Source organism: Trichomonascus vanleenenianus (genome assembly GCF_965637985.1).
Source record: "Trichomonascus vanleenenianus strain CLIB 3782 genome assembly, contig: TRVA0_018S, whole genome shotgun sequence".
Classification (NCBI taxonomy): domain Eukaryota; kingdom Fungi; phylum Ascomycota; class Dipodascomycetes; order Dipodascales; family Trichomonascaceae; genus Blastobotrys; species Blastobotrys vanleenenianus.
The window spans coordinates 111,643-135,469 of record NW_027481869.1 but is presented as its reverse complement, the minus strand read 5'-3'; the positions used below and the strand labels follow the sequence as shown (position 1 = coordinate 135,469).

Genomic DNA, 23,827 nt, shown 5'->3' with positions numbered 1-23,827 from the left:
CCAAGGGTAGGCGGTGGGAGGAGGCGACAGCGACCGTTTCCAACCGTTTCGCAAACACAGGTGCGGCTGTAACCACAGCTAGTTACAAAGGTTGAGACATGTGGTGCGAAGGCGCCCCTAGCGCCGTAACAATGCGCACATACACACCCCATGCTTCCAGCGGCCACAATTGAAGTCAATTCGTGGTGCTCGAGCCTTGGTACAGCCCCAGCGACGTATCACCTCACCTGATTACATATTACCAGTGACCAATATATGTTAGGCGAAGTATCAGAAGTAAGGAAACCCTAACGATAAATTGATTATTGGTAACCTATAACTGATATATCATTCCAATTGGATCCTCGCATATTCAGGGGGCGCACCGGGCCGGAAGCACCGATCTCATTTTCTATAGAGTACACATGTATTACCACCCACAGTAGGTACGGTAGTACACAACGCTGGTTAGTAAATGGTACTGTAGTCCCTTGTATGTGTAGTTCAACGAAGGAAATCCACGATAACAACTGTGGGCCATGGATTACGCGTAGTACATTTTGCCTTCTTGACTGCATCTACTGTGTGTCCCTCTCTGCGTTCCATTGCTCCACGAAGGCATGTATACCACCGCCATACTGGCGCGATGCCGCCTTCCCGCCCAAATATCTAAGAGGGCCAAAAGGGGGCATACATCACGTGACATGCAGAGCGTTTAGGACCCGCTTTCGTATCATCAACAATACGCGGCCCACTGTGCAGCAGCATCTGCTGGCCGATCAATTTTGCACGCATCCATCCGCACTCCTTTGTTTTCGATGGCGAGCCCAAAAAAAGACCAATACACAAGGAAGAGGGGGATTCTGTCATGAGATGGTACCGCCCCATTCTTTTGCCACTTTCAGGGTCCCCTTGAAATTTTTCAAAACGGCGTCTGCGGAAATAGGGGGTGTGAGACACGCTCCGGCTAAAAATAGTCCCCTCCGGATCTCCCAAAAATATCAACAACACTACACGAGCGACGCGTCCGGGGCGAAGTGTCGTTCAAATTCCATCCCAACGCCAATATAACCGACTACAGATACAGTACAGGTATGCCTGGTCGTTTCAATTCATGTGGGCACATGGAGCCCCCCTTTTTTTTTTTTTTTTTCGAAAGTCCACCTTGGCTCTCTGCAGGACAACAGCGCCGGGCTGCATCGCCGGGTTCACGAAGGATCTGTAAATTCTGAGTCAGACAAAAAAGAAATATCTCTGGAATGGTGACATAAAGTAAGACATCTGGAGCCTGCCAAGATCGAGTGTGCGTAAACATAAAAACCGGCGGAGTTCCCCCTTTCTGTCCTACTCTTCTTCTTCTTTTTCTTCTTCTTTCTTCTTCTTTTTCTTTACTGCAATTCGCGTCAATTTTTGTTTTAACCTCTACACTCGTTAAATTGAAAAAAATGAAGCTCTCTCTGATCGCTCTTACCGCTGCTTCTCTGGTCAGCTCTGCCCTGGCCAACGTCAATGCCTTCATCGCTCCAGGCCCAACTGACGTTCTCACTGCCGGCCAGCCATTTGTTGTCAAGTGGAACAACACTGACGGTGGCAACCAGGTCAACCTTCTCCTCAAGAAGGGTGATTCTAATAACCTTGATACCGTTCTCACCATTGCCAAGAACATCGACAATGGTGGTGCTGTCCGATGGGCCGTTCCAGCCAACCTGCCAACTGGCGACGACTACGCTCTTGAGATCCAGGAGTCTGACGACCCAGAGGCCGTGAACTACACTAACCAGTTCCGAATTGAGGGCGACTCTTCTGCTGCCGCTTCTGTGACTGGCTCTTCTTCCGCTACTGCTGCCGGCAACTCTACTGCCTCTGCTACCTCCTCCAGCTCGGCCGCCTCCTCCTCTGCTGTTTCCACCACCTCTGCCAACATCTCGGGTAACGTGACTACTGCCGCTAGCACTTCCTCTGCTGCTGTTACTACCTCTGCTGCTAGCAACCTTACCACGTCCGCCTCTGGTCACGGCCATGCTACTAAGACTAAGGTTACTACCGCTGCCACTGGCTCCGCGTCCGCCTCTGGCTCTGCTTCTGGCACTGAGGCCGCCGCCTCCTCTTCTTCCAGCACCAGCGGCGCTAACTTCTTTGGCGTTAACGCCCTTGTCGTTGCCGCTGGTTTGGGCGCCGCTCTCCTTGCTCTGTAAGTGAGTTAGTTTAACCCAAAAACAGTCATAGATAAAACGCTATTTTTTTGATTCGATCTTTATTATTATTGGTTATTAATGGTATAATGTCCGTGCTACTAATTGTGAAGTAGTGTAATTGTTTTCCTATATAATTGTCTGCAATGGGTAGATGTTTTTTTATACCTCTGACTGTAACAAAAACCTCTTACTGCCCCCTGGTTAACCCCTGCGGCTGTAACAAATGGGAGTACGGAACCTCCCAATGGCGTTACAAACAGTTATCATTTCGCCGCGTCGTATCGTACCCATGTGCTCAACTCGATGCACCGTTATTTTCTATTTACGCTTATTGCCCATACTGTATTGCAGCAGTTTCAATCTCGCTAAACTTGCTAGGCAAATCGTCACACTTCATATTTTATTACGCTTAACGTACACCGTATTAAAGTTTTCCTAATCCCTTGAAGGACGACCCAACATATGTTCGTAATTCATAATTTCGTGTACAATGCATCTCCTCTAGCAATATCGGTATGTTACCAATAGTGCATCATGTCTTTAGTAGTAACGGTTATAATATCATATCATAATAAAAAAACGGCTCGTGGTCTATAATTTATTTTTTTCACTATTTAGTATGGTCGTCGAGTTGTAATGGGGTATAACATTGCTGCTGCTGGTGTGTCGGGAAGCTGAGCTTCATGTCGCCGTCAGTCCCTTCCAAGAATGCATTCAGCTGGCTCGATGGCGTGGTAGCCGTCTGCGAGGACCTCTGGCTCAAAAGCCCGTAGCGCTCAGCGGTCCAATAAATCCACTCGTCGGTAAAGCACCGAATAACCCACCACGCGCCAAACTCCGCCGACCCAGCCAGCGAGATCTCTCGGAACACAATTGAAATGACCGAAGACATGGAGATGATAAACAGCCGCGCTGGCACGTGCGGGAACCGGCTCGGAAGCGACGACAGAAACTGAGCCCACTTGACAATGGCAGCAGATTCGGGCTTCTGTTTCCGCGAGCCGCCGCCACCTCCGGGACTTTCTTCATTCTCGTTCGGAGATGGCAGGGCAGGCGTAAGCAGCTGAATTACCTCATTCTCAAGGATATGTTGGACCTGGGCGGCTGCACACGGCACGGCCCGCTGGACCGTAGACGTGCTGACCGCCTGATGCCACGCCTGCTTCATTTTGGCAACCTCTTCGTCATTAACAAGAATCTTGCCCGCGGTGTGAGCCGTTTCGTTCGTGCGCAGAAGCCGGTGCAACAGATTAACAAACGCGTTTAGCGGTTTCATTTTGGCCGCAACAAGCTTCTCAGGCTGATTTCGAAGCACCTGTACAAGATGGTCCGGAAGGTACTGGCACAGCGATTTCAGCGCTTTGAGCACTTCAAACGGAAGCTCCTGCAGCACCAATGGACTCACCAATTGAACCATTTGCTAAAAACTTGTTAGTAAAACACACACAATTTAAAAAAAAAAAAAAAAAAAAAAAGGAAATAGCAGTGACATACCTCAACGGTGAGCCAATCGGCGTTGGCGATCCACTCAATTACCTGGTCGTCCTTGAGCAATTTCTGGACCGGCGATGTAAGGCTCCCTACAAACGCGCCCTGGAGCTGTAGGAACTTTTTGATATGCATATACCGCAGAGCCTCTATCAGGCTCCGGCAGTGCGATTTGTACAGTACAAACAAGGTCTGCATGGCATCGGTGTCGAACTTGCCTTCGTCGGCGTACGACTCCAGAGGTGGAAGCTGGAACGGCACCATCTTATCACAAAGAGAGATGTCATCAAAGTTGTCCACCTTAGTCGGCTGCTGTTGATGCAAAAATTGGTGATTAGGATGATGATGATGGTGGCGGTGGTTAGGAGTCAGGAAGTTCTGCGGTAGTTGGTGCCGCATTGTCGAGCCGCCACTACTGGTAGAGCTGTTGATCGCGCTGGAATTGGTCAAGTCATCCATGACTCGATTGAAATCGCCAGCGCTTGGCGCCGGCCGCTGTTGCTGTTGCTGTTGCTGTTGCTGTTGCTGTTGCTGTTGCTGTTGCTGTTGCTGTTGCTGTTGCTGTTGCTGTTGTTGCTGTTGTTGCTGTTGTTGCTGTTGTTGCTGTTGTTGCTGTTGTTGCTGTTGTTGCTGTTGTTGCTGTTGTTGCTGTTGTTGCTGTTGTTGTTGTTGTTGTTGCTGGAGATGCGAATTGTATCGAGAATGCGAAGGGGTGGCAAACGGGGACGCGTATTGCAGGGAGGCATTTCCAACGCTACCAGCAGAGCTTGGAGGGTCGACTCCGCTGAACAATTGCGTTCGGAGCCCCATGCTGTTGTAATGGCTGGACGCCGACCCGATTGAGTCGGGGCTGTTGGCGCCATAGCGGCTTGGCGTTCCCGTTGGGGTGTTACCAGTCGCATTGTTCTGCTCGCCAATAAGCTGAATGCCACAGTAATGGTACTTAGACTGCCCCCTGACGCCGAGTCGCCGAGTCTTGATGGTAGGGTATATAATTCGCACGAGCTTGCCAAAGGACGCCGGATTCAGCGGGCGAAGATTGAACTCCGAACACACGTCGACATATCTCACGTAGATACGGTTCCGGGGGACGTTGGCATCGGGCGAGAGCTCGCAGTTCTTGAGGAGCCAGGTCATGCCAAACACCTGCCGCGTCTTCTCAGCCGTTGACGTCGACTCGTCCTGTCGTACCCTCTGGGCAAGCTCCGACATGGCCAATTCGCTGGCGAAATGCTCCTCAGCCTGGCGCTTGAGCAGAGCGTTGAGCTCCTCGCTGTTGCTACTTATCGACCCGGCTTTCCGCTTCCGGCCGGCGACAGAAGAGAGCCCCGAATTAGTACTAGCTGGGGTAGATGCAATGCTCGGCGCCGGAGACGCAGAGCTGGATTGTAGAGGTTGCTTCGCCTGATCAGGTTTCACCAGGCTCTCATTGGGGTCTTCGATGCCGCCAGCATTACTACCATTAGCTCCGGTATTGTTAACATTGCTGCCATTGGGCGTCTGATGGTATTGGGGAGGCGGAGGATGGTCAGGTTGGAACATTGGAGAGCCCTGAGCGACAGCGTAGTTCGTTGGGTTCGGCATGATGTCCCCCATATTAAACTGTTGAGACTGCGACCCTTGTGAAGGCCGTTGTTGGTGGAACTGCTGGTCCATTTTGATATTAGACTTGAGTTCTTGGTGGTTATGCTCGTTATTAGTATAGCTTCCGGCGTTCGCTGTTACGTTGCTGCCAGCCGGGAGATGGTCATTACAAGTGTGATGCTTTTCGGACGCGCTGGAGGCGCCGTTGACAGGCCTGCCCCCTCGCGGCGTCGAAGAGGAAGAAATCGGCCCCAGCGTAGGGTCCACGAGATAGCCCTTGGGCGGATGCTCGCCCACTGGGGTTGCGGGCTGGGACGACGACTGCATGGAATCAATGTAATTCTGAGGCATAGGCGCGCCTTGTCCCATGGCCGCGGCGGCGGCCGCCGCGATAGCGGCAGCTGCGCTCGCACTGGCCTGAGCCGAGCTAGGAGGTTTATGCATAGCGTCGCGACGAGAGTTCACCGCCGGATCATAGGCAGACTGGCGAGAAGGGGTAGCTACAACAGTGTCGAGAGCCAATTGATCGCCGTACGGACGGTCGTCCATCAAGAGGAGAACGAAACCCGCGTATTACACGTATTACACAGGTTCCTACGTGGTTTTTGGCAGTGTTCCCGCAGCGGTATACACTTGTCGCTAGACGCTTGTGGATAGACAAGGTCCAAAAGCGTGCCTTACTTGTTGTCCAAACAGAGACCGGAAAAAAAGGGTCAAAGAACGAGGAATAATAGCCCTACTACCGTCCTTAAAGTCCTGTGTGGAAAATGCACGATGCTACTTCGTTAAATTTTTTCCCCCTTCCCTTATGCTAATCGAAGTGGCTTCTTTATTGGTGGGCCGAGAAGAGGTTGTCGTGAACGGGGGAGGTTTTGCAAAAGAAAGAACCGCCAGCGCGGGGAGGGGCCCAAATCAGCGTAACGGCTCACACAAACGGATCGAATTACAAAAATCAAAAAGGCTCACTGGACACAGTGGGTGCTGGATTATCTTGCAAGGCCGGATTGCGTGGACTGGATCCTGGATTGAGGGAGATGGTTGGATCTGTGGGCCTCAACGAGAGAGCGATGGAATGAATAATGGCGTGCAAGTCTCACAAAAAAAGATCGCTACGGCAGACGGCAAAACACAAAAAATGCACCGAACCCTCTCAGTGTGGCTACCTACGTTGATCTGTTACAATCAATTCACGATCTCTTCTCAAAAGGCAGTCAGTTTTTTTATTCCGTCTTCCGCCAGACCTATTTTCTAGCTATAGATAGGGAAAGAGAATGCCAATGAACGAACGAGGGAAAAAAAATTATTACCTACTGATGTAACTATGGTGGGTCTCTACTTAATTATGATGATAGATATCCGACATCAACTGTCGACGCGACAGTGTCCTCTACCGACAACCTGAGACGGTTTTGTGGTGGTGGACGCGTATCGCCTTATGAAAATGGGCAGATACCGACTCAGTACCGTATATATATATATATATAATCCATGTCCGGATATCATATGCTGTAGCTAGATACAGCAAAAAGGGGTGAAAGGCGGCTTGTACGCATGGAATCGGTATCAGCACTTTCTTGCTTGCGATCGTTGTAGCACCCTCGTACCCAACGCTCTTCATTACTACCACTACCGCGCAGTGGGCTGGACCGCCAAATGTACAATTGCACCATCGCGCCGCGTCTCACTTGCAGATCACAACATTAACACCGCGGGGCCTTCCACGTTTAATGTTCCGGATTACGTAATAAGTCATGTGATTTAGATCATGTGACTTTTGGGAATGATTTTGCGCGATTATTGTATCACTGAAGTATATTTAAGCACTGGGAGTTTTTAACGAGTGGCAGTCACGGAGCAGACATGGATATACGCTTTTCCGTGCTGAAATGTTCCCTCAGCGAAGGGAGAGGGGGGGAAAGAGTGAAAATTGTGTAATCACCAAACATTTTTTTCGACGACCGACAATCCGACAACCGACCCCATAGTAAAAATGGCCGCCAAGACCACCGTCCCAGCCCACGCCGAGGTTTTCCCACCAGAGACTCTCCTTAAGAAGCGAAAGAACGCTCAGGAGCTCCAGGCCGCCAAGCAGAAGGCCGCCGCCGAGCGAAAGGCCTCCAACAAGCAGAAGCGAAAGGTCATCTTCGAGCGAGCCGAGAAGTACGTCAAGGAGTACCGAGACCAGGAGCGAGAGCAGATCCGTCTCCGACGACTCGCCAAGCAGGAGGGCAACCTCTACGTGCCAGCTGAGCACAAGCTTGTCTTTGCCATTCGAATCAAGGGTGTCAACAAGATTGCTCCAAAGCCACGAAAGGTCCTCCAGCTCCTGCGACTGCACCAGATCAACAACGGTGTCTTCATCCGACTCACCAAGGCCACCTCTGAGCTCCTCCGAATCGTTGAGCCATACATTGCCTACGGTTACCCAAACCTTGCCTCTGTCCGACAGCTCATCTACAAGCGAGGTTACGGTAAGGTCAACAAGCAGCGAATTCCTCTTTCCGACAACGCCATCATTGAGGAGGCTCTTGGCAAGTACGGTATCATCTGTATGGAGGATCTGATCCACGAGATCTACACCGTTGGTCCAAACTTCAAGCAGGCCTCCAACTTCCTCTGGCCATTCAAGCTCTCTAACCCATCCGGCGGTTGGGGCGTCCAGCGAAAGTTCAAGCACTTCATCGAGGGCGGCTCCTTGGGCAACCGAGAGGAGAACATCAACGCTTTGATCAAGGCTCAGAACTAAAAAAAATAATTAACTGTATATCTTTACAATATACTTGTAATTCATCTCTCCACTTCCTCTGCCCGGCCCTCGAGCTGCCGTTATGATTATCGGATCTTTTGCCCTATATCACGGTACCAAAGTTGTATTTATATATGTGTACTTATATTGTAATCTCAATTGGTTTGAGCATTATTTGGGATAGAATTGCTAAGAATTTCCAACTCAGATGCTATATGCGCCGTTATTTTGTAGTTTACCTATTTTTGACAATCATTCTGAGGTTGAAATCTATGGGGAAAAGGCAACATCGGCAGGTTGGAGTTTATACATTAACACTTGGAAACTACATTGTAATACCGCCAGAGCTTCTCACATTGGTGTGCTAGTAAATCCTTCAACAGTTTATTTTTGGTTATCTTGACATTGAAGTGATACATACAATATCAGTGGTATTCTATTGTAAAGCCACTTGGTTTAGCTGTATTTGTACCGTTGTACTGGATGAGAAAGAATTGGATCTTCATTCTACTACCGGTACCAAGGGATTGAAGTCAATTGGGAAACAGGACAGATTTGACTTGGAATTCATATATCACTGAAACTGAACTCTTGAATCTACTGGTAATACCGGTAGCTCTTAACTACAACCATACAGTGGTAGTGTTAATACCAGTTTATATCAATTGGATAATTTCCCGAAGACAGAGCTGAGTATAATTGTTAGGTCACTGAACGAGAATAACGTTAATAGGTTTGGCTATATGGCACTTGCAGACCCATTGATTACGCATTGTACGCACGTACCTGAAACTAGGTACAGATCTTTTAATCAAGGTATCGGCGGTAAACTTTTCAATGGCTAATAATCCGTAATCCCGGTAATAATCTTTACTATTTTCTGTCCATGGCGATGGAGGGGAGGCAACCTTGGTGCCGGTAATAGTTTCAAATGAAATAAAGCTACTTCTCGAATGCACCGTAGGTAATACAGTGTACCAGGTAACGGTCTTGATTAGGACCCGTTAGGGAGGTCGAAGGAGGACTAATTATAAGCACATAAAGTGCAGTTACCGGTAATTATAGCAATGTACTAAATCTTAGGGTGATACCGATAAGAGAAACAGATCAGGCAGTGGATCGTAAATACAATTGAATAAATAAATAAATAATAAATAAATAAATAAATAAGGCGAATAAAAAAAATTCAGTCTATCAAATCTTGAGCAAGTCAGAAGTGCTCTGCGATAGCATGGGCGAGCCAATGTCCGACTGGGTGTTGCCGGAGCCGACGGTGCTGCCCAGAGGACACAGGCCATAAAGGACTTCATCCAAGGCGCGCGCCAGTTTGTTGGAACTGACAGGCTGCGATGCAGTGGCCTGGGGCGTGTGGAGTCGCTGCTCGTGTTGATTCTCGAGCGCCGGCGAGTCAGCGCGCGGCGTGAGCTGGCCACGCCAGCCGTGGAGCCGCTTGAGGTGCTCTGAAGCCAGGTCAGCGTCCATGATGCCGTCGATCTTTTCAATTGCTGAGATGAGATCAGCGTCAGTAATGGGCGTAATGCAATCGCAGGTGTTTTCCTCTCGCGACAGCAGCATATCCTCGCCGTTGTGCGTCACCCACGGGTGCTCTCGCAACTCACCCATCTTGATGCGCTGCTGCGGGTCCTTGCACAGGATGCGCCTAAACAGGTCGCGCAGCTCTTCACACACGAAGACGCCACCCTCGTTGTCGGCGAGCTCGAGGTCAGCGTTAATGATCTTGTCGTAGAGACCGTACACCGTGTCGGAGCGGAACGGCAGGTGGCCGAACAACATGTAGTAAAGCGTCACGCCCATAGACCATATGTCGGCAGGACGACCCTGAACGTGCGGGTGGGCACGGTCCATCCACACACCCGACGACAGGCGTGCTACTTCAGGCGCCATGTAGGCAGGAGACCCGGCGGTGCGCTTGATCATGTCATTGTCGTGCTCAAAGATCTCAGAGACGCCAAAATCGCCAATCTTGAGCACGTTATCGGCACTCAGAAGCATGTTCTCTGCCTTGATGTCGCGATGAATGACGCCCTGCGAATGCAGGTACTCAATGCCGAGGATCATGTCGCGGAAGAAGAGCCGGCATTGCTCTTGGTTCCAGGGCGACGGGAGGTTGCGGTAGGTGTAGTCGGGCGGCATGAGCGGCCGCTCGCACCACTCGAGAATCATGAAGAGCGACGTGCCGTGCGGGTCGTCGAGCACCTCAACGAGGGAAACCACGTTCGGGTGGTCCAGCTTCTTCATAATGGCGATTTCGCGCCGCACGCCATTGTCAAACACGCTTTCGCTGCCGCCGTCGCCCACGGCCGGAGTCTCAGCCGCAGCCGCCGCACGGCCGCCGCACGAGGTGGTTACTCCTGCTCCTCCTCCTCCTCCTCCTCCAGCTCGCCGGCGCCGCAGCGAGGCAAACCGCAGCTCGCGCTCCAGCGCCGCCTTGTTGAACTCCTTGACGGCGTACTTGACGCCAGTGCGGCGGTCAATAGCCGCCCGCACCACGCCGTGGGTTCCCCGGGACACGCGGTCCAGAAGCTGGTAGTCGTTGATCATCGAGTGCTGCGAGAGCTCGTCGATGAAGTACCGCGCATCTGAGGATTCCTTGACCTCGCGCGGCAGCGAGTTCGCCAGCCGGAACTGATGCCTCGTCGGGCTCTTGGTATTGTACACCGGCGACGAGTGGTGCCGCACCATGCTCGGGCGTCGTTTGTACATGGCAGGCAGCAGCTTCATTGGCTCGGCGAGGACGGTTGAAGTGCTGCTGTTGGCTGTACTCAGAGTACTAGCAGTGGCCGTCCTGTCCGACCCTGCACTACTACTGCTTTCTATGCTTTCCATGCTATCGGTGAGGGCAGTTTGCCCAGTAGTGTCGAGGCGGTAAAAATGGCCAAGGCCGTTGCTCATTTTGCGCGCAAAAACCCAAAAAATTAATAGCTCAGAGTGCGATAACGGACAAACTCGCGCTCCGGGCCAGGGGACAACCCATCAAACTTGTCTATTTATACCAAGGTTCGCCAAATCCCGCCGGGGGTTTCTTGTTGGTCTTGTCGCAACTGATCAAAACGAGCGAAGAAGGTGATGATATCAAGAGAGAAAGAACAGCCACCAAAAAAAATGTCGTCAGTTCTCGTCCCTGGCCTCGCCGGGTTTCTATTTTTCCCGTCGAGACATTGGCTGCCGCCCGCGGGCGACTGGTTTTCCTTTTTTTTTTTTTTTTTTGCTGGGCGCAGTGCGTTCTATGAAAGCGCGATCGGCGCCCGCAGCACCCCGGCCCATAGAAAAACATTTCCCAAACGGGCTTGAGAGCCGCGGAACCAAACCTTGTTTGGTCTTCGCCCGCAGTAGGAGGCCGCGCCGGCGGAAGAAATAAGATTTTGTGGGGAAACAAGCCCCAGCCCATGGGTTTTACCCCTTAGTATTCCCAGGCACTGGGCGTACATCTCAGTCCACGACAATGACACAATTTTCCTCCGACTCACCTGACCGTCGACCGACTCGGGCTTCTTCTAGAGCGACAATCGCACGTATACCGGAATTGCGCTGTACCAAGGCATTGTACTCTATCGAGTTATTGTGTGTTGCGATCTATTAAGCCATTGTATTCTATCAAGAGTCAGCGCTTCATTGTGCAAAAGCAAGGCTTGTGACAAAACCCTGTGTTAAATTTGCGTGGGGATAAGATGCGGCTCAAGTCACAAACTATTAGGAATGCGGCTCGAGTGCACCCCTGCCTGCCCTTACTACTGCCAACCTGCCGGACTCTGGAAGCGGCAACCCAGGAATTGCGCTGGATTAGAAACGAGCTCAAAGAAGGAGTGCGCAATGCTTGCTATCGGCGAGGAGTCCTTGGCCACCCTCTCCAGTACGTATTAGGTACTCAGCCCTTTGGCCCCCTGGAGATCAAATGCGGCAAGGGCGTGCTCGTCCCACGCTGGGAGACCGAGGAGTGGACAATGAGGCTCGGAGGGTTGCTCAAAGGCCGCCAACTCCGGATCCTTGATCTGTGCACCGGAACTGGATGCATTCCTCTTTTGCTCGCCTCGAGCTATCTCTCTGAGAGTAAAATATGGGCTGTCGACGTATCTCCGAGCGCCCAGCGGCTCTTTGCCGCCAACGCTACCCGATACGAGACAGAGACAGACGCCCGACACAATGCCGTCCGGTTTAGCCTCCATGACATCTTCTCTCCCTTGTCGGCCTCAAAGTCTCTAGGCAACATTGGCCACATCGACCTCGTAACGGCAAACCCGCCGTACATCTCGGAGCACGACTACTACGCCGAGACGGAGCGCTCGGTGCGGCTCCACGAGCCCCGTCTGGCGCTTGTTGGCGGACTCGAGTACTACGATGCTGTGTTTAACCGGGCCTTAGAGGTCGGCGCGAGCGCGTTGGTGTGCGAGGTCGGGGCGCAGGCCCAGATCGACTACGTCCAGAAGCGTGTGCAGGCAGCTGGCTGGCTCGCCTCTGTTCCAGTGACGGACGCGGCCGGCAAGCCCCGGGCCGTCGCGGCCTGGAAGTCGCCCAATTGGTCTTTTCTCGCTAATATGCGCAGTCCCCCACATACGTAATGGTGCGTCGATAGACAACCGGCTGCAGGGGACCGCAGGTGAGACATTGTTAATAGTTCTGTCTCATCGCGCGGCTGAACAAGAGGCGTACGGCTCGACTTGCTACGACATTTTCGGAACCTGTCACGACATTCACCCCGGGTTGTTTCGCCTTCCCCGGATGAGCGTTGTTCTCCAGATTAGCCCTCTTGTATGTGTGATCCGGATGAGCGTTGTTCTCCAGATTAGCCCTCTTGTATGTGTGATCCGGATGAGCGTTGTTCTCCAGATTAGCCCTCTTGTATGTGTGGAGAAAATACATTTTATGTCAGATGTCATTACATGAGACGTTCCCGTCCGGCTGGATTCTTGCTCTCTCTTCCTCCTGTGGTAGACAATGTCCTCCCAAACCGCTCCGCGGAGCTACGGGAGCTCGAGGGCTGGCCCTCGAATATCTAATTCTCCCTAGTAGTAATGGGGGGACCAGTCCCCCCAAACCCCCCTGTGGCTCCGCTTCGCGGAGGGGCTGTAACAAAGTTTTGTTACGCAGTAGCGAGCTGTAACGATTCATTACGGGGGTTTGGGGGCAGCGCCCCCACTACGGGAGCTCGAGGGCTGGCCCTCGCATACACACCAGTAACAATGGAGCTACGCCTCGGAGGGTTGCTCGAGTTTGGGCTTCTTGTTCCTGTTGGCGCCCCCGCGCCCGCTGGCCTGCACTTCAGCAGGGTATACGCGGGTGCCCCAGAGTACGTAGCCGCCGCCGCCGCGGCCAGTCATGTGTGGATGCATTCGCCCCGGAAGCGTCTGGTAGGGCCTCACCTTGGTCTCCATGACGGTGGGCGCAATGACGCGCAGGTCGCCCGTCAAAGTATGCGCCAGCCGTACTAACAGCTCCTTATACTCGTGGTACGCCACTATTGGTCGAGACCCGCCGACCGAGGGAAGCAGTTTCGGAATGAGGGTAGTGAGATCAAGCGTCGAGGCAACTACCAAAGCGTCAAACGACGCGGCGTCTACCAGAGCCCGGCAGGCGAGGTAGTCGGCGTGCCGCTGGCGCTTCTTGTAGTACTGGCTTTTTGCCGACTGCTTCAGCTGCTTAATATCTTCTTCGGATTTTTCAGTAAACTCGTCGTACTCCTCTGGGTAGAAGAAGTCAAGCCAGGTGATGGTCTTGATCATGCCAAGGGTCTCGTCTGAGTAGTTCATGTACTTCAATGCATCAAGGTTGTAATGTTCGTTCTCGTGGGCAAGGAGGATGGTCCCCTCGCCGCCCATGCGTTCCATCAGAGCCGCCACCAGGACTCCGCACACGTCGTCGACGACCAAGTAGGTGCCTCCGGGCTGGATATTGGCCATGTTGAGCATCAGAGCAAGGCTTTCCACGCTCATCCCCACGATCTTGGCTGGGTCCTTGTTGAGATAGTACTCTACGAGCTCTGTGGAGCCAATTGCCTCGGGGGTGAACTGCTGGAGGAACTTTTGCTGTTTACGCTTGATGTACTTCTCCTTGGAGAACGCCGTCTTCTTCTCAAACGCACTGTGGCTCTTGGTGACGAGCTCGATGATCTCCTGGCCACTGAGCCCCTGTTTCTTAAGCTCCTCGATTTTGTGCATGTCCAGCGCCTGGACGTTGGGGTCGTCCAGCAGCTCGCGGTTGTTTTCATGCGGCAGCAGCTCCGAAATGGCCTCTACCACTTCGTTCCTCTCGCTGTCCTCGTTATCGAGAACAAAGTCGTTCTTGACGATCGACAGTGCGCGGTCCTCGCCGATTTCGTACGTGAACCCGAACGGATGGCCAATGATGTCGTCTACATTGAACGATCCAAACTTGCCCAGGCTCACGGTCTGGCCAGCGATCAGCTTGACGACGCGGAAGTTCTCGCTCGGCAGCCGAATAAGCACGTATTTGTTCGCCTCGATCCTGCTCCTATCAAAGTCCATCTTTTAACTCTATTTAACTTATCGACGATAAAGATCGATTAGATCACTTAACGGGGGTGCCTGTCTCGAATATTTTTTTTTCCAACGGAGCTTTTCAGATTACATAACCCCAATATATGAGGGTGACTCAGTTTTGGTGAAAAATTATTCACCCACTGATAGTGCGGCTTATGTCATAATGAAAAAAAGATTTTTTTTATCAATCGATAGCGAAGCTTCTCGACGACGCATCCAAAATACGCAATAAGAGAAAATGGCTCGAAAATTGAAGAGACAGGCTGATCCGCCTACACTGGACGAGGTACATGGCAAGAAGGCTGTGGCCAAGCCGCAGAACAAGAAGCGAAAGACTTCTAAGGCCGCCAAGGCGGAGCCAAAGAAGAAGATCAAGCAGTCCGAGATCGAGAAGACCAAAAAGAGCCTGTTTGAGGACTCTGAGGCAGAGTCGGACCAGGAGGACGAGTTCGTCGACTCTGGCGATGAGCGTGACCCCAGGCAGATGTTCAGTGACGACGATGAGGATCTGAGCGTGCTCGAAGCGGCCAATAAGAAGACCATTGAAGGCTTTGGTGCCGAGGCTGGCTCCGAAGATGAGGAGGAAGACCTAGAAGAAGAGGAGGAGAATGATGAGTTCGACTTTGAAAACGAGGACAGCGAGGATGAAGACGATGTCCAGCCAATGATACCCCAGGAGGAGAACCCGCGGGCCAAGGTGCTCAGTGAAGCCCAGGCTGAGGCCGAGTCAGCCCAGGCTACTACTGACATTGGGTCGATCCGAACGCGAATCACCGAGATCGTGCGAGTGCTGGAAGACTTCAAGAACTTGGCTGAGGAGGGCAAGAGCAGGGCGGAGTACGTGGAGCAGCTCATTGACGATATCTGCAAGTACTACGGGTACTCACCATACATGGCTGAGAAGCTGTTCAACCTGTTCAGTCCCGCCGAGGCGATTGAGTTCTTCGACGCCAACGAAGTCATGCGACCCGTGACGATCCGTGTAAACACGCTCAAGGCGCGCCGGGCCGACCTGCGTCAGGCGCTCATCAACCGGGGTGTCAACCTCGAGTTCATTAAGTGGAACAAGGTGGGTCTGCAAGTATTCGAGTCGCAGGTGTCCATTGGCTCTACTCCAGAATACTTGGCCGGTCACTACATGCTGCAGGCTGCCTCGTCGTTCCTGCCGGTCATGGCATTGGGCCCCCAGGAGAACGAGCGGATTCTTGATATGGCCTCTGCCCCAGGCGGTAAGACCACTTTCATCTCTGCCATGATGAAGAACACGGGCTGTGTGTTCGCCAACGACTTCAACAAGGACCGAACCAAGTCGCTCATCGCTAACATCCACCGAATGGGCTGCACTAACACCATTGTGTGCAATTACGACGCGCGGGAGTTCCCGCGAGTCATTGGCGGGTTCGACCGAGTGCTACTCGACGCGCCATGCTCCGGTTCTGGTGTCATCTCCAAGGATGAGCGAGTCAAGACCCACCGAACCGAGAAGGACTACATCCAGCTGCCACACCTGCAGAAGCAGCTGCTGCTGTCGGCCATCGACTCTGTCGACGCGCACTCCAAGACCGGTGGTGTCATTGTGTACTCGACCTGTTCCGTCATGGTAGAGGAGAACGAGGCGGTTGTAGACTATGTCCTGCGGAAGCGACCCAACGTTGAGCTTGTCGAAACAGGCCTTGAAATCGGAAAGGAAGGGTTCACGTCGTTCCGCGGCAAGACATTCAATCCCAAGGTGCGACTGACCAGACGATACTACCCACACACGTACAACGTTGACGGTTTCTACGTGGCCAAGTTCCGAAAGACCGGCCCGTCTGTCAACGACAAGTCCAAGGCAGGCGCCAAGGAGAAGGAAAGCATTGCTCGACGCGAGGCACAGGAGGAACAGCTGGAGCCAATTATTAACGACGACTTTGCCTCGTTTGACGACGCTAACGACGAACAGTACGCGGAGAAGGCTAAGCGAAATGCATTGAAGAAGAAGGGTATCAACCCCAAGGCCGCCCTACCCAACAAGAAATAGACTTAATACACTCATCATCTCTGTCCTCAGTTCCTCCCCAATTGCTATTCGGTAGAGGGTATACTCGAGGGGCAGCCCTCGAGCTCCCGTAGTGGGGGACGCCGCCCCCAAACCCCCGTAATGAATCGTTACAGCTCGCAACAGCGCTACAATATTTTGCTACGACCCTTCCGCGAAGCGGGAGCCACAGGTTTGGGTAGTAGAAGGGGTGAGGGTGTTAATAAATACATTAGATAAAGGAATTGCCGTAACCGTGCTCTTTAATGTACTCGCTGCCGTACTCCTCGTACTCCTGGCGAGTGACCATTTTGTGCCTGAACTCGTCGGTGGTGGCCCACTGTGACATGCCTTTCCACGCGTCCGCGCTGGGGCTCATGGCCCTCGTTACCTTGATAGGCGTGCCGACCGGCAGCAGAGCGCGCAGCTCGCGATGCACGCGAGCATCAAAGTCTTCAAAGTTCGCCAGACCGCCCGTGAGGAAGATGTTCTGCGTCAGATCTGAGTGCTGGGTAATGCCGCCCGGGAACCGTCTGAGGATGATGTCGTCGGCGATTTCCATTATGCCTGCCTGGTCGATACCGGCAATGGACGGCTGGAACATGACCTCAGGAACCCGGATGCGCTCTACGTTGAGGTGTATCTGGTGGGCCTGGGCCTGGCTCTCGTGGTCAAACTCGCGGGGACCGCGCAGGAACATGTTGATGACCGAGTCCCGCCAGTCAATGGCGCCAGCTTCGCGCGCATATTCGTCGATGCGGAACTCAGGGTCGTGCTCGTTCAGCTGCTGGTGTAACTTTTCCACAAGCCGCTGTTCATCCTCTTCCGCCTCAGAGTCCACTTCCTTAGTAATGTCTCTGTAAACCATCCAGTCCTCGTCGTTGGCGCCAAAAGTGTCGTCTGCGTCGTCTTCGCCCTGGCCACGGCGGCGGCGCTTTGACCCTCGGGAGCTTTCAGTCGCAAGGGCGGCAATCGACTTCATGCGCATTTGGGCGGCGTGCGACTTTCGGTTCGACAGATCCTCTTTCAGCTGCTGGCGCTCTCGTCGTCGGTTGAAAATCTCCATGAGTTTCGACCGGCGATCCTCGAGCCATCCTTCCTTATCGCGTTCTCTCCACTCGGCATCCTGCTTCTCCTCTTCCTCCAGGCGCTTCTTTTCTGCTTCTTTCTCCTCTTTGGCCCTCATCCGCGCGTCATAATTCGCCTTCATGAGCTTCTGTCGCCGCTTCTCCTTAATTGAATCCTCATCAAGGTCCTCATCAAGCACGTCGATAAGCGGGAAGCTGGGGGGCTCTTCGTCCATATCGTCGTCCCCGATATCTTGCTTCCTAGCGCGTCGAATTGCACGGTCGAGCTCGCTGATCTTCTTTTGGAGCGCCTGCTCGTCGCGGAAGCTGTCAGCGTCAAGCAGCCGCTTCTTGTCCTTCTTATTCGCAGACTCGACGCGCTCCTGTAAATTGCGGTAGTACTGAATGTCGTTCTCCTTCTCCAGCAACTTCTCGAGCCGCACCTTGGCCGCCTGTTCCTGCAGCCGCCGGCCGCTCTCCTTCCTCTTCTCGGCGATTCTCGCCAGCTCCTCAGCCGACTTTTCTACCACCACCGTTGGAGTGTATGGCGCTTCGACTACGCGCTCCCGATCTGCCAGCCCGTCCCAGTCGAGATAGTGAGCAATCTCCTCGTCGTAATCCTTAGAAACGTAACAATGGTCCTGCATGAGAAGCATCGCCTGGGTACCAGTGATCTTAGTCGGGAACACGGGGTATTTGAGAGAGAGCAGGCTCTGGAGATAAGCCGAAGCGTAGCGCCCTCCCCAATTGATGCGCTTGGCCAGCGAGACAACCCCTTTCCCGTTACTCATGGGGATCAGGTCGATTGTATCGTTCCCCGCCGAGATGATCAGCCCGTTCGAGCCCATCTTGTTATAGCGGTACGAGAACATAGAGTCTACACCAAAACAGGTGGCAGGAACCCCATACAACTCAAATAGCATCTCGTTCATCGTCTTGCGCTGCGCCATAGGACACCCCAGCATCTCGCTCATCACCACCGGGTTGTCCACGGACCCCTGGCTCTGCACGGAGATCTTGGCGAACGAGTAATCGAGTACAGTCTCTATCATGTCCCAGTTCTGGATCATGGACCCATCAAACGGCGATCGGATGTTGCTCTTGCCGGCCTGGTCGACGTATGCCTCATTGCCCACAAGCTGGTAGGTCCGGGCCACTTTGCGGTCGCGGAACTTGGACACCTGCGTGTAGAACACATGATCTGGCTCTTCTGGTGCTCCACTGGCGTACCCGACCCTCGTCTGGTGCGTCCCGAGGTCGACGACGATGGGCCTTCCCTCGCTCCACCCGCCGGTTACGGGCTCGGGGGCGGTCGGTTTCTCGATATCCCTCAGAGGGTACACCTTATTGATTGGCTCGGCCTCTCGATCTCTTCGTATCGACGGCATCTTCACAATCTTCGACCTTTTATAATGCCAATATTTGGCCGTCAATGCTTGGCCGATGGTGGACTTTTCGCGATGTTTGGCGGAGGCTGCGCGCGGTGCATGGAAGGGGACAAATCGCCCAAAGGGGGGGAGAGACCATTGACGACACTAACGGTCAGGAGATATGTCGGATAGCAAGAACATTGCTGGCTACAACATTGTGACGCTGATGAAGCGGTACGTATCAACTTATTGGAATTGTTAACTGACTTTGGGCTAACCAAAGAACAGGCTTGAAGCTGCGACGTCGCGACTGGAGGACTTGACGGTGTTCCAGGTGGAAGCTCTCAAACAGGCCGGGAAGAGCGAGGGGGAGTCAGTCAACGATGAAGACCGGGCTGTAGAGGCCCCGGCCAAGGCGGAGACCAAGGCAGTGGAGGAGACCGCCCCACCAAGGGAGGAGTCGAAGATGGTTGCGGCATATGACACATTTGTTAAGGAGTACGTGACGCCGTTTGTCACTGCGAGCAGCTCAATTGACGTGCTGGTGCAGGAGCAGGCCCAGTGTCTGGCCAAGGCATGCGACCTCCAGCGCGAGGTGCTGGAGATCTCCGAAGTCGCCCAGGAGCCGGCCCTAACGAGCGCTGATGACCCGTTTATGAGGTGGTTCACGCCAATCCAGGATCAGGCTTCCAAGATCAACGAGATCCGCGAGAACAACCGGGCCTCCAAGTACATTAACCACCTGGCGACGGTTGCCGAGGGCGTGCCGGCGCTGGGGTGGATCGTCAATAAGGCGCCGGTACCGTACATCACGGACTTCAAGGACTCGGCACAGTTCTACGCCAACAAGGTGCTCAAGGAGTACAAGGGCAAGGACGACAAGCAGGTCGAATGGGTGCAGCTCTTCCTCAAACTGCTCAATGGCCTGTCAGACTATGTCAAGGAGTACCACAAGGCGGGAATTGCGTGGAATAAGTCTGGCAAGCCGCTCGCTGACCTCGAGCCGCGTGACGCCGCAAAGTCTGAGGCTCCTGCGGCGGGCGGAGCCGCACCGCCCCCACCGCCGCCTCCTCCGCCTCCGCCACCAGCGTCCGTCTTCCAGGTCGACGAGCCGGCCCAGAAGTCCACTGGTGGCGGTGGCATGGACGCCGTGTTCGCCGAGATCAACAAGGGTGGCGGCGTGACGTCGGGCCTGCGAAAGGTCGACAAGAGTGAGATGACCCACAAGAACCCGGCGCTGCGAGAGCCTAAGGCCGCTCCTGAGCCAACGGATAAGCGGCCGACCCCGCCAAAGAAGCCGGCGTCGCTGTCGAAGAAGAAGAACCCGCCGCGCAAGGAGCTGCAGGACACGAAGTGGATCGTCGAGCACTTCGATAATGAGAAGGAGATCATTGTCATCGAGGCCGAGATGAACCAGGGCGTGTTCATCGACCGGTGCAGCAATTGCACGGTACAGGTCAAGGGCAAGGTCAACGCTGTTACCATCAACGAATGCTACAAGACCGCTGTCGTCGTGGACACGCTCGTGTCTGGTGTCGAAGTTATCAAGAGCAACCGCCTCGAATTCCAGGTCATGGGCACCCTGCCGACTCTCAGCATTGACCAGTCGAACGACTGCCAAATTTACCTGTCCGAAGAGTCGAAGAACCTCGACATTTACACGGCACAGACCTCTGGCCTCAACGTCAGCGTGCCCAAGAACAAGGAGGGCGATTACTCCGAGCACCCTCTCCCCGAACAGCTGCGTCACTACTTCAACGACAATGGCGACCTTGTCACCGAGGTTGTCGAGCACAAGGATTAGACACAATAATTGACGCATTCAACGGAGCCAACTCGCATACACCTCCCTAGTAGGCCCCTGGAGCCTCATTTCTTAGAGATATTAAACCAATCACAGCAACAGTAGTACATGGGGGACCAGTCCCCCAACCACCCTTGGATTCCGCTTCGCGGAGGTTACTGGCTACGCAGTGCAATTGCCCAACCCCTCCCTTACATCCGCTCAGCTTAGGATTGATGGATTGTGACAGGGGGTTTGGGGGCAGAGCCCCCGGGGAGCTCGAGGGCTGGCCCTCGAATACACCAAGGAGGGAGTAATCATGGAGGTAAAACGTAAATATATACAAGATGGATTATACATATACAGGCATTTAGGAAGAAGCCCGAACACTTCGTCGACGCTTTCGGATGTAGAACATGTAGGCTCGCTCATGCATGTCCAGAGGGAACGGCGAGATGATTTCAGAGTGGCCTGGACGCGCCACCGGGTCTCGCAGGTACACGGCGTGGCCCGTCTTGAAGCTGATCTCAATGTGATGCGGAAGGACGGCGAAGGGCGCCAGGAACGGCCGCGGGTTCCACGGAGTGAAGTAGCCTTTGGATGGGTCGGCCAGGCCGTAGAGCTTGCCGTTGGAGAACGGCAGACGCACGGGCAGAACCGAGCTTACGTCCTCCTTGGCGGCCTCAACGTCAATGAGAGGCACTGGCTGCGGCAGACGGTCGACCCACGTTGAGTCGTAGGTCTCCATGTCGGCCTCGGACTTGAGCTTGGCGGTGTGCGACTCTCGGATCTCGTCCTGCTGGATCTTGATGATCTCCTGGACGAGCTTCTTAACGTCGGACTTGTTGGCCGGAGCGCTCTCGACCTCACCGTAGTACTGCTTTTCGAACTCCGCGATCCGCTTGGCATCGGCTGGAGCAAAAATCTCCTCCTTAACTTCGGCGGTCTCCTTCTGAGCTTCCTCCTTAACTTCCTTAGCCTCCTTCTGGGACTCCTGGGCCTGCGGCTGAAGACGCTTACCCGTAACGAGCGTCAGAACCGACAGGGACTTGGTCAGCTGACGGCCCTCAACGGGGATTGTGTTCTTGGCGTCAAAGTGCGGCTCAAAGCCCAGGATGTTGCGGAACACGCCATGCGGCGTGATACCGTCCAGCTTTTCGCTCATTTCCTTGCGCACCTGCTTGTTCCACGCCTCGGCGCGCTTCTTCTGCTTCTTAATGTACAGCTTGTTAAAGATCGGGTGCTTCGACCGGTTCTTCTGCCTCAGCCGCCACATCGTGTGCGGGTACTTCCGGCATCGTGCCAGATAGTTGTTGTATCGCTTAATCTGCCGGTTCACCAGCTTAACGGACTCCTCCACCGAGGGCTTCCGGCGGCCCATGGCGAAGAGCACAGCCTGTGGGTCGACTGAGAACACATCGCCGGGCTTGAGCTCATACCCGGGCTGGCGGATGCGGACGCCGTTCACCTTAACGTGCCCTTTGACAATGAACTGCGCCGCCTGACGAGGAGAGGCCGCAAAGAAGGACCGGAAAACGGCCGTATCGAGTCTTCGCTCAATGGCGAGGTACGTCTGTAGCGCCCACGGCGTCTCTTTGGCAGGCTCGGCCTCAGCGGTCCCGGCCCTGGTCGACCGCAGGGGATTAACACCATTGAGCTCACCGGCGAAGACGTTGCGGAACTGCGTCTCGGTGAGCTTCTCGCCGTGGTACGCCCGCGTCTCCTGCTTGGCCGAGAACTTCTGCTGGAACATGGTGCCCCGGCGAAGCGTCTTTCGCCATGTCATGGCATTGTAAAGGTTGAACTTGTTGAAAGAAGATCGGATCCTCTTTCGCGCAAGCGAAAACAGCAGGCTCTGGCGTTTCGGCATGCTGGTATCTGCTGGGTCTCGCCTGATTCGAGTTCGACTGGAGTGTTGGTTCGTCGGGGCCTCTCAAATTTTTCAGCCCCGAGACACCACCCAACCTCCCGTTCTGATAATTACCCAGGCCATTCCGCCGTTCACCTAGCGACACGCGACATGGGAGCCGAGTGGACAATCCAGCAGGAGACGAGCCTGTTCCGCGCGATCTGCCGGTTCAAGCCGGCCGGCAAGCATAAGCACTTCCGCATGATCTGTATATACGAGACGGTGAACAACTCGCACGTCGACGGGGCACGTCTGACGACGGGCGATATCTGGGCCCGTCTCGCCGAGCTCTACAATCTTGACGGGCTGGACGAGATCGAAGACGGCGGCAACGGAGAAGAAAGCCCCGAGGAGGATGAAGAAGAGTTCAGGTTGCCGTGGGAGGATTACGGCCAGCTCATCGTGCGCCAGGCAGAGGCACCCGACGCCGATACTAGCGATGGCAACCTGCCTGATGAGTCGCCTTACGAGTCGAGCCACGATGAGGAGGAGACGACGTCCTCGCCTAAAAGAACTACAACACGGTCGTCGAGTCGCAAACGTACAGCGACTCCCCGCAGGAGAACTACGCGCTCCACACGGGCCACGGCAACGTCCACGACACCTCAGGCGAAACCGCGTAGAAGTACCCGCAAGAGGTAGTTCCTGGGGCGCTCCCCCAGACACCGTGGCTAGGGGCGATGCCCCTAGGACCCCTCCACGAGAAGCCGCTGCTTTATTTATCAGCTAAATTATACCAAACAAGCGGGGCTTCGGGTGGTTTATGTGTTATTTATCATCTCTATCTGGCTCGTGCCGCATGCCAATGAGCTTATATATATATATATATATATATATATATTTATACGGTAGAGTACCACATCTATTTAACTAATGATATGTCATTCCGCAAGAGAAGAAAGAAGCATGCGTGATCTACTCAAGTAACTATTATATATCGGTGAATGTTACTGAACTAGTACATGGTTCTCCATAGATTTATTCACTAATAATAATAAATTGAATTGATACAATGATATGTTGATCTTATATACGTTAAGGGTATACGGTTAAGTCAAGCATTGCACTAAACACTCTGGGATAACATATCCGGTGATTGACTACCGGTAGCTTTTATTCGGGTACTGCACTTAGTAGTCCTTCAATTGTCTCCACATTTAAGATCGCTGAAAGA

At 53.6% G+C, this 23,827-nt stretch overlaps 11 protein-coding genes across 11 annotated transcripts; 6 read left to right on the top strand and 5 right to left on the bottom strand.

The window, feature by feature from the left end:
- Positions 1 to 1,424: 1,424 nt before the first annotated feature.
- TRVA0_018S01332 (GPI anchored serine-threonine rich family protein) lies at positions 1,425 to 2,174 on the top strand (the record flags this gene model as incomplete). Its single annotated transcript, XM_076684743.1, has 1 exon — positions 1,425 to 2,174. The coding sequence occupies one exon, from the start codon at positions 1,425 to 1,427 to the stop codon at positions 2,172 to 2,174; it is 750 nt and encodes a 249-aa protein (XP_076541011.1).
- A 610-nt stretch (positions 2,175 to 2,784) lies between these two features.
- TRVA0_018S01310 (RFX family transcription factor) lies at positions 2,785 to 5,795 on the bottom strand (the record flags this gene model as incomplete). The annotated part of the gene is made up of 2 exons (XM_076684742.1): positions 2,785 to 3,594; positions 3,669 to 5,795. The coding sequence occupies 2 exons, from the start codon at positions 5,793 to 5,795 to the stop codon at positions 2,785 to 2,787; spliced, it is 2,937 nt and encodes a 978-aa protein (XP_076541010.1).
- A 1,441-nt stretch (positions 5,796 to 7,236) lies between these two features.
- On the top strand, positions 7,237 to 7,992 carry RPL7A (uL30 family ribosomal protein; the record flags this gene model as incomplete). The annotated part of the gene is made up of 1 exon (XM_076684741.1): positions 7,237 to 7,992. One exon carries the CDS (start codon positions 7,237 to 7,239, stop codon positions 7,990 to 7,992), a length of 756 nt encoding a protein of 251 aa, XP_076541009.1.
- Positions 7,993 to 9,186: 1,194 nt separating this feature from the next.
- Positions 9,187 to 10,734, bottom strand: TRVA0_018S01266 (serine/threonine-protein kinase; the record flags this gene model as incomplete). Its single annotated transcript, XM_076684740.1, has 1 exon — positions 9,187 to 10,734. One exon carries the CDS (start codon positions 10,732 to 10,734, stop codon positions 9,187 to 9,189), a length of 1,548 nt encoding a protein of 515 aa, XP_076541008.1.
- A 947-nt stretch (positions 10,735 to 11,681) lies between these two features.
- Positions 11,682 to 12,569, top strand: MTQ1 (S-adenosylmethionine-dependent methyltransferase; the record flags this gene model as incomplete). Its single annotated transcript, XM_076684739.1, has 1 exon — positions 11,682 to 12,569. One exon carries the CDS (start codon positions 11,682 to 11,684, stop codon positions 12,567 to 12,569), a length of 888 nt encoding a protein of 295 aa, XP_076541007.1.
- Positions 12,570 to 13,196: 627 nt separating this feature from the next.
- GCD10 (tRNA 1-methyladenosine methyltransferase subunit GCD10) lies at positions 13,197 to 14,492 on the bottom strand (the record flags this gene model as incomplete). The annotated part of the gene is made up of 1 exon (XM_076684738.1): positions 13,197 to 14,492. One exon carries the CDS (start codon positions 14,490 to 14,492, stop codon positions 13,197 to 13,199), a length of 1,296 nt encoding a protein of 431 aa, XP_076541006.1.
- A 253-nt stretch (positions 14,493 to 14,745) lies between these two features.
- NOP2 (rRNA (cytosine-C5-)-methyltransferase NOP2) lies at positions 14,746 to 16,527 on the top strand (the record flags this gene model as incomplete). The annotated part of the gene is made up of 1 exon (XM_076684737.1): positions 14,746 to 16,527. One exon carries the CDS (start codon positions 14,746 to 14,748, stop codon positions 16,525 to 16,527), a length of 1,782 nt encoding a protein of 593 aa, XP_076541005.1.
- Positions 16,528 to 16,756: 229 nt separating this feature from the next.
- On the bottom strand, positions 16,757 to 18,979 carry ARP5 (actin-related protein ARP5; the record flags this gene model as incomplete). Its single annotated transcript, XM_076684736.1, has 1 exon — positions 16,757 to 18,979. One exon carries the CDS (start codon positions 18,977 to 18,979, stop codon positions 16,757 to 16,759), a length of 2,223 nt encoding a protein of 740 aa, XP_076541004.1.
- Positions 18,980 to 19,142: 163 nt separating this feature from the next.
- Positions 19,143 to 20,765, top strand: SRV2 (adenylate cyclase-binding protein; the record flags this gene model as incomplete). The annotated part of the gene is made up of 2 exons (XM_076684735.1): positions 19,143 to 19,195; positions 19,250 to 20,765. The coding sequence occupies 2 exons, from the start codon at positions 19,143 to 19,145 to the stop codon at positions 20,763 to 20,765; spliced, it is 1,569 nt and encodes a 522-aa protein (XP_076541003.1).
- A 349-nt stretch (positions 20,766 to 21,114) lies between these two features.
- Positions 21,115 to 22,614, bottom strand: NAM9 (mitochondrial 37S ribosomal protein uS4m NAM9; the record flags this gene model as incomplete). The annotated part of the gene is made up of 1 exon (XM_076684734.1): positions 21,115 to 22,614. The coding sequence occupies one exon, from the start codon at positions 22,612 to 22,614 to the stop codon at positions 21,115 to 21,117; it is 1,500 nt and encodes a 499-aa protein (XP_076541002.1).
- Positions 22,615 to 22,764: 150 nt separating this feature from the next.
- EAF7 (Eaf7p) lies at positions 22,765 to 23,295 on the top strand (the record flags this gene model as incomplete). The annotated part of the gene is made up of 1 exon (XM_076684733.1): positions 22,765 to 23,295. One exon carries the CDS (start codon positions 22,765 to 22,767, stop codon positions 23,293 to 23,295), a length of 531 nt encoding a protein of 176 aa, XP_076541001.1.
- Positions 23,296 to 23,827: the final 532 nt, after the last annotated feature.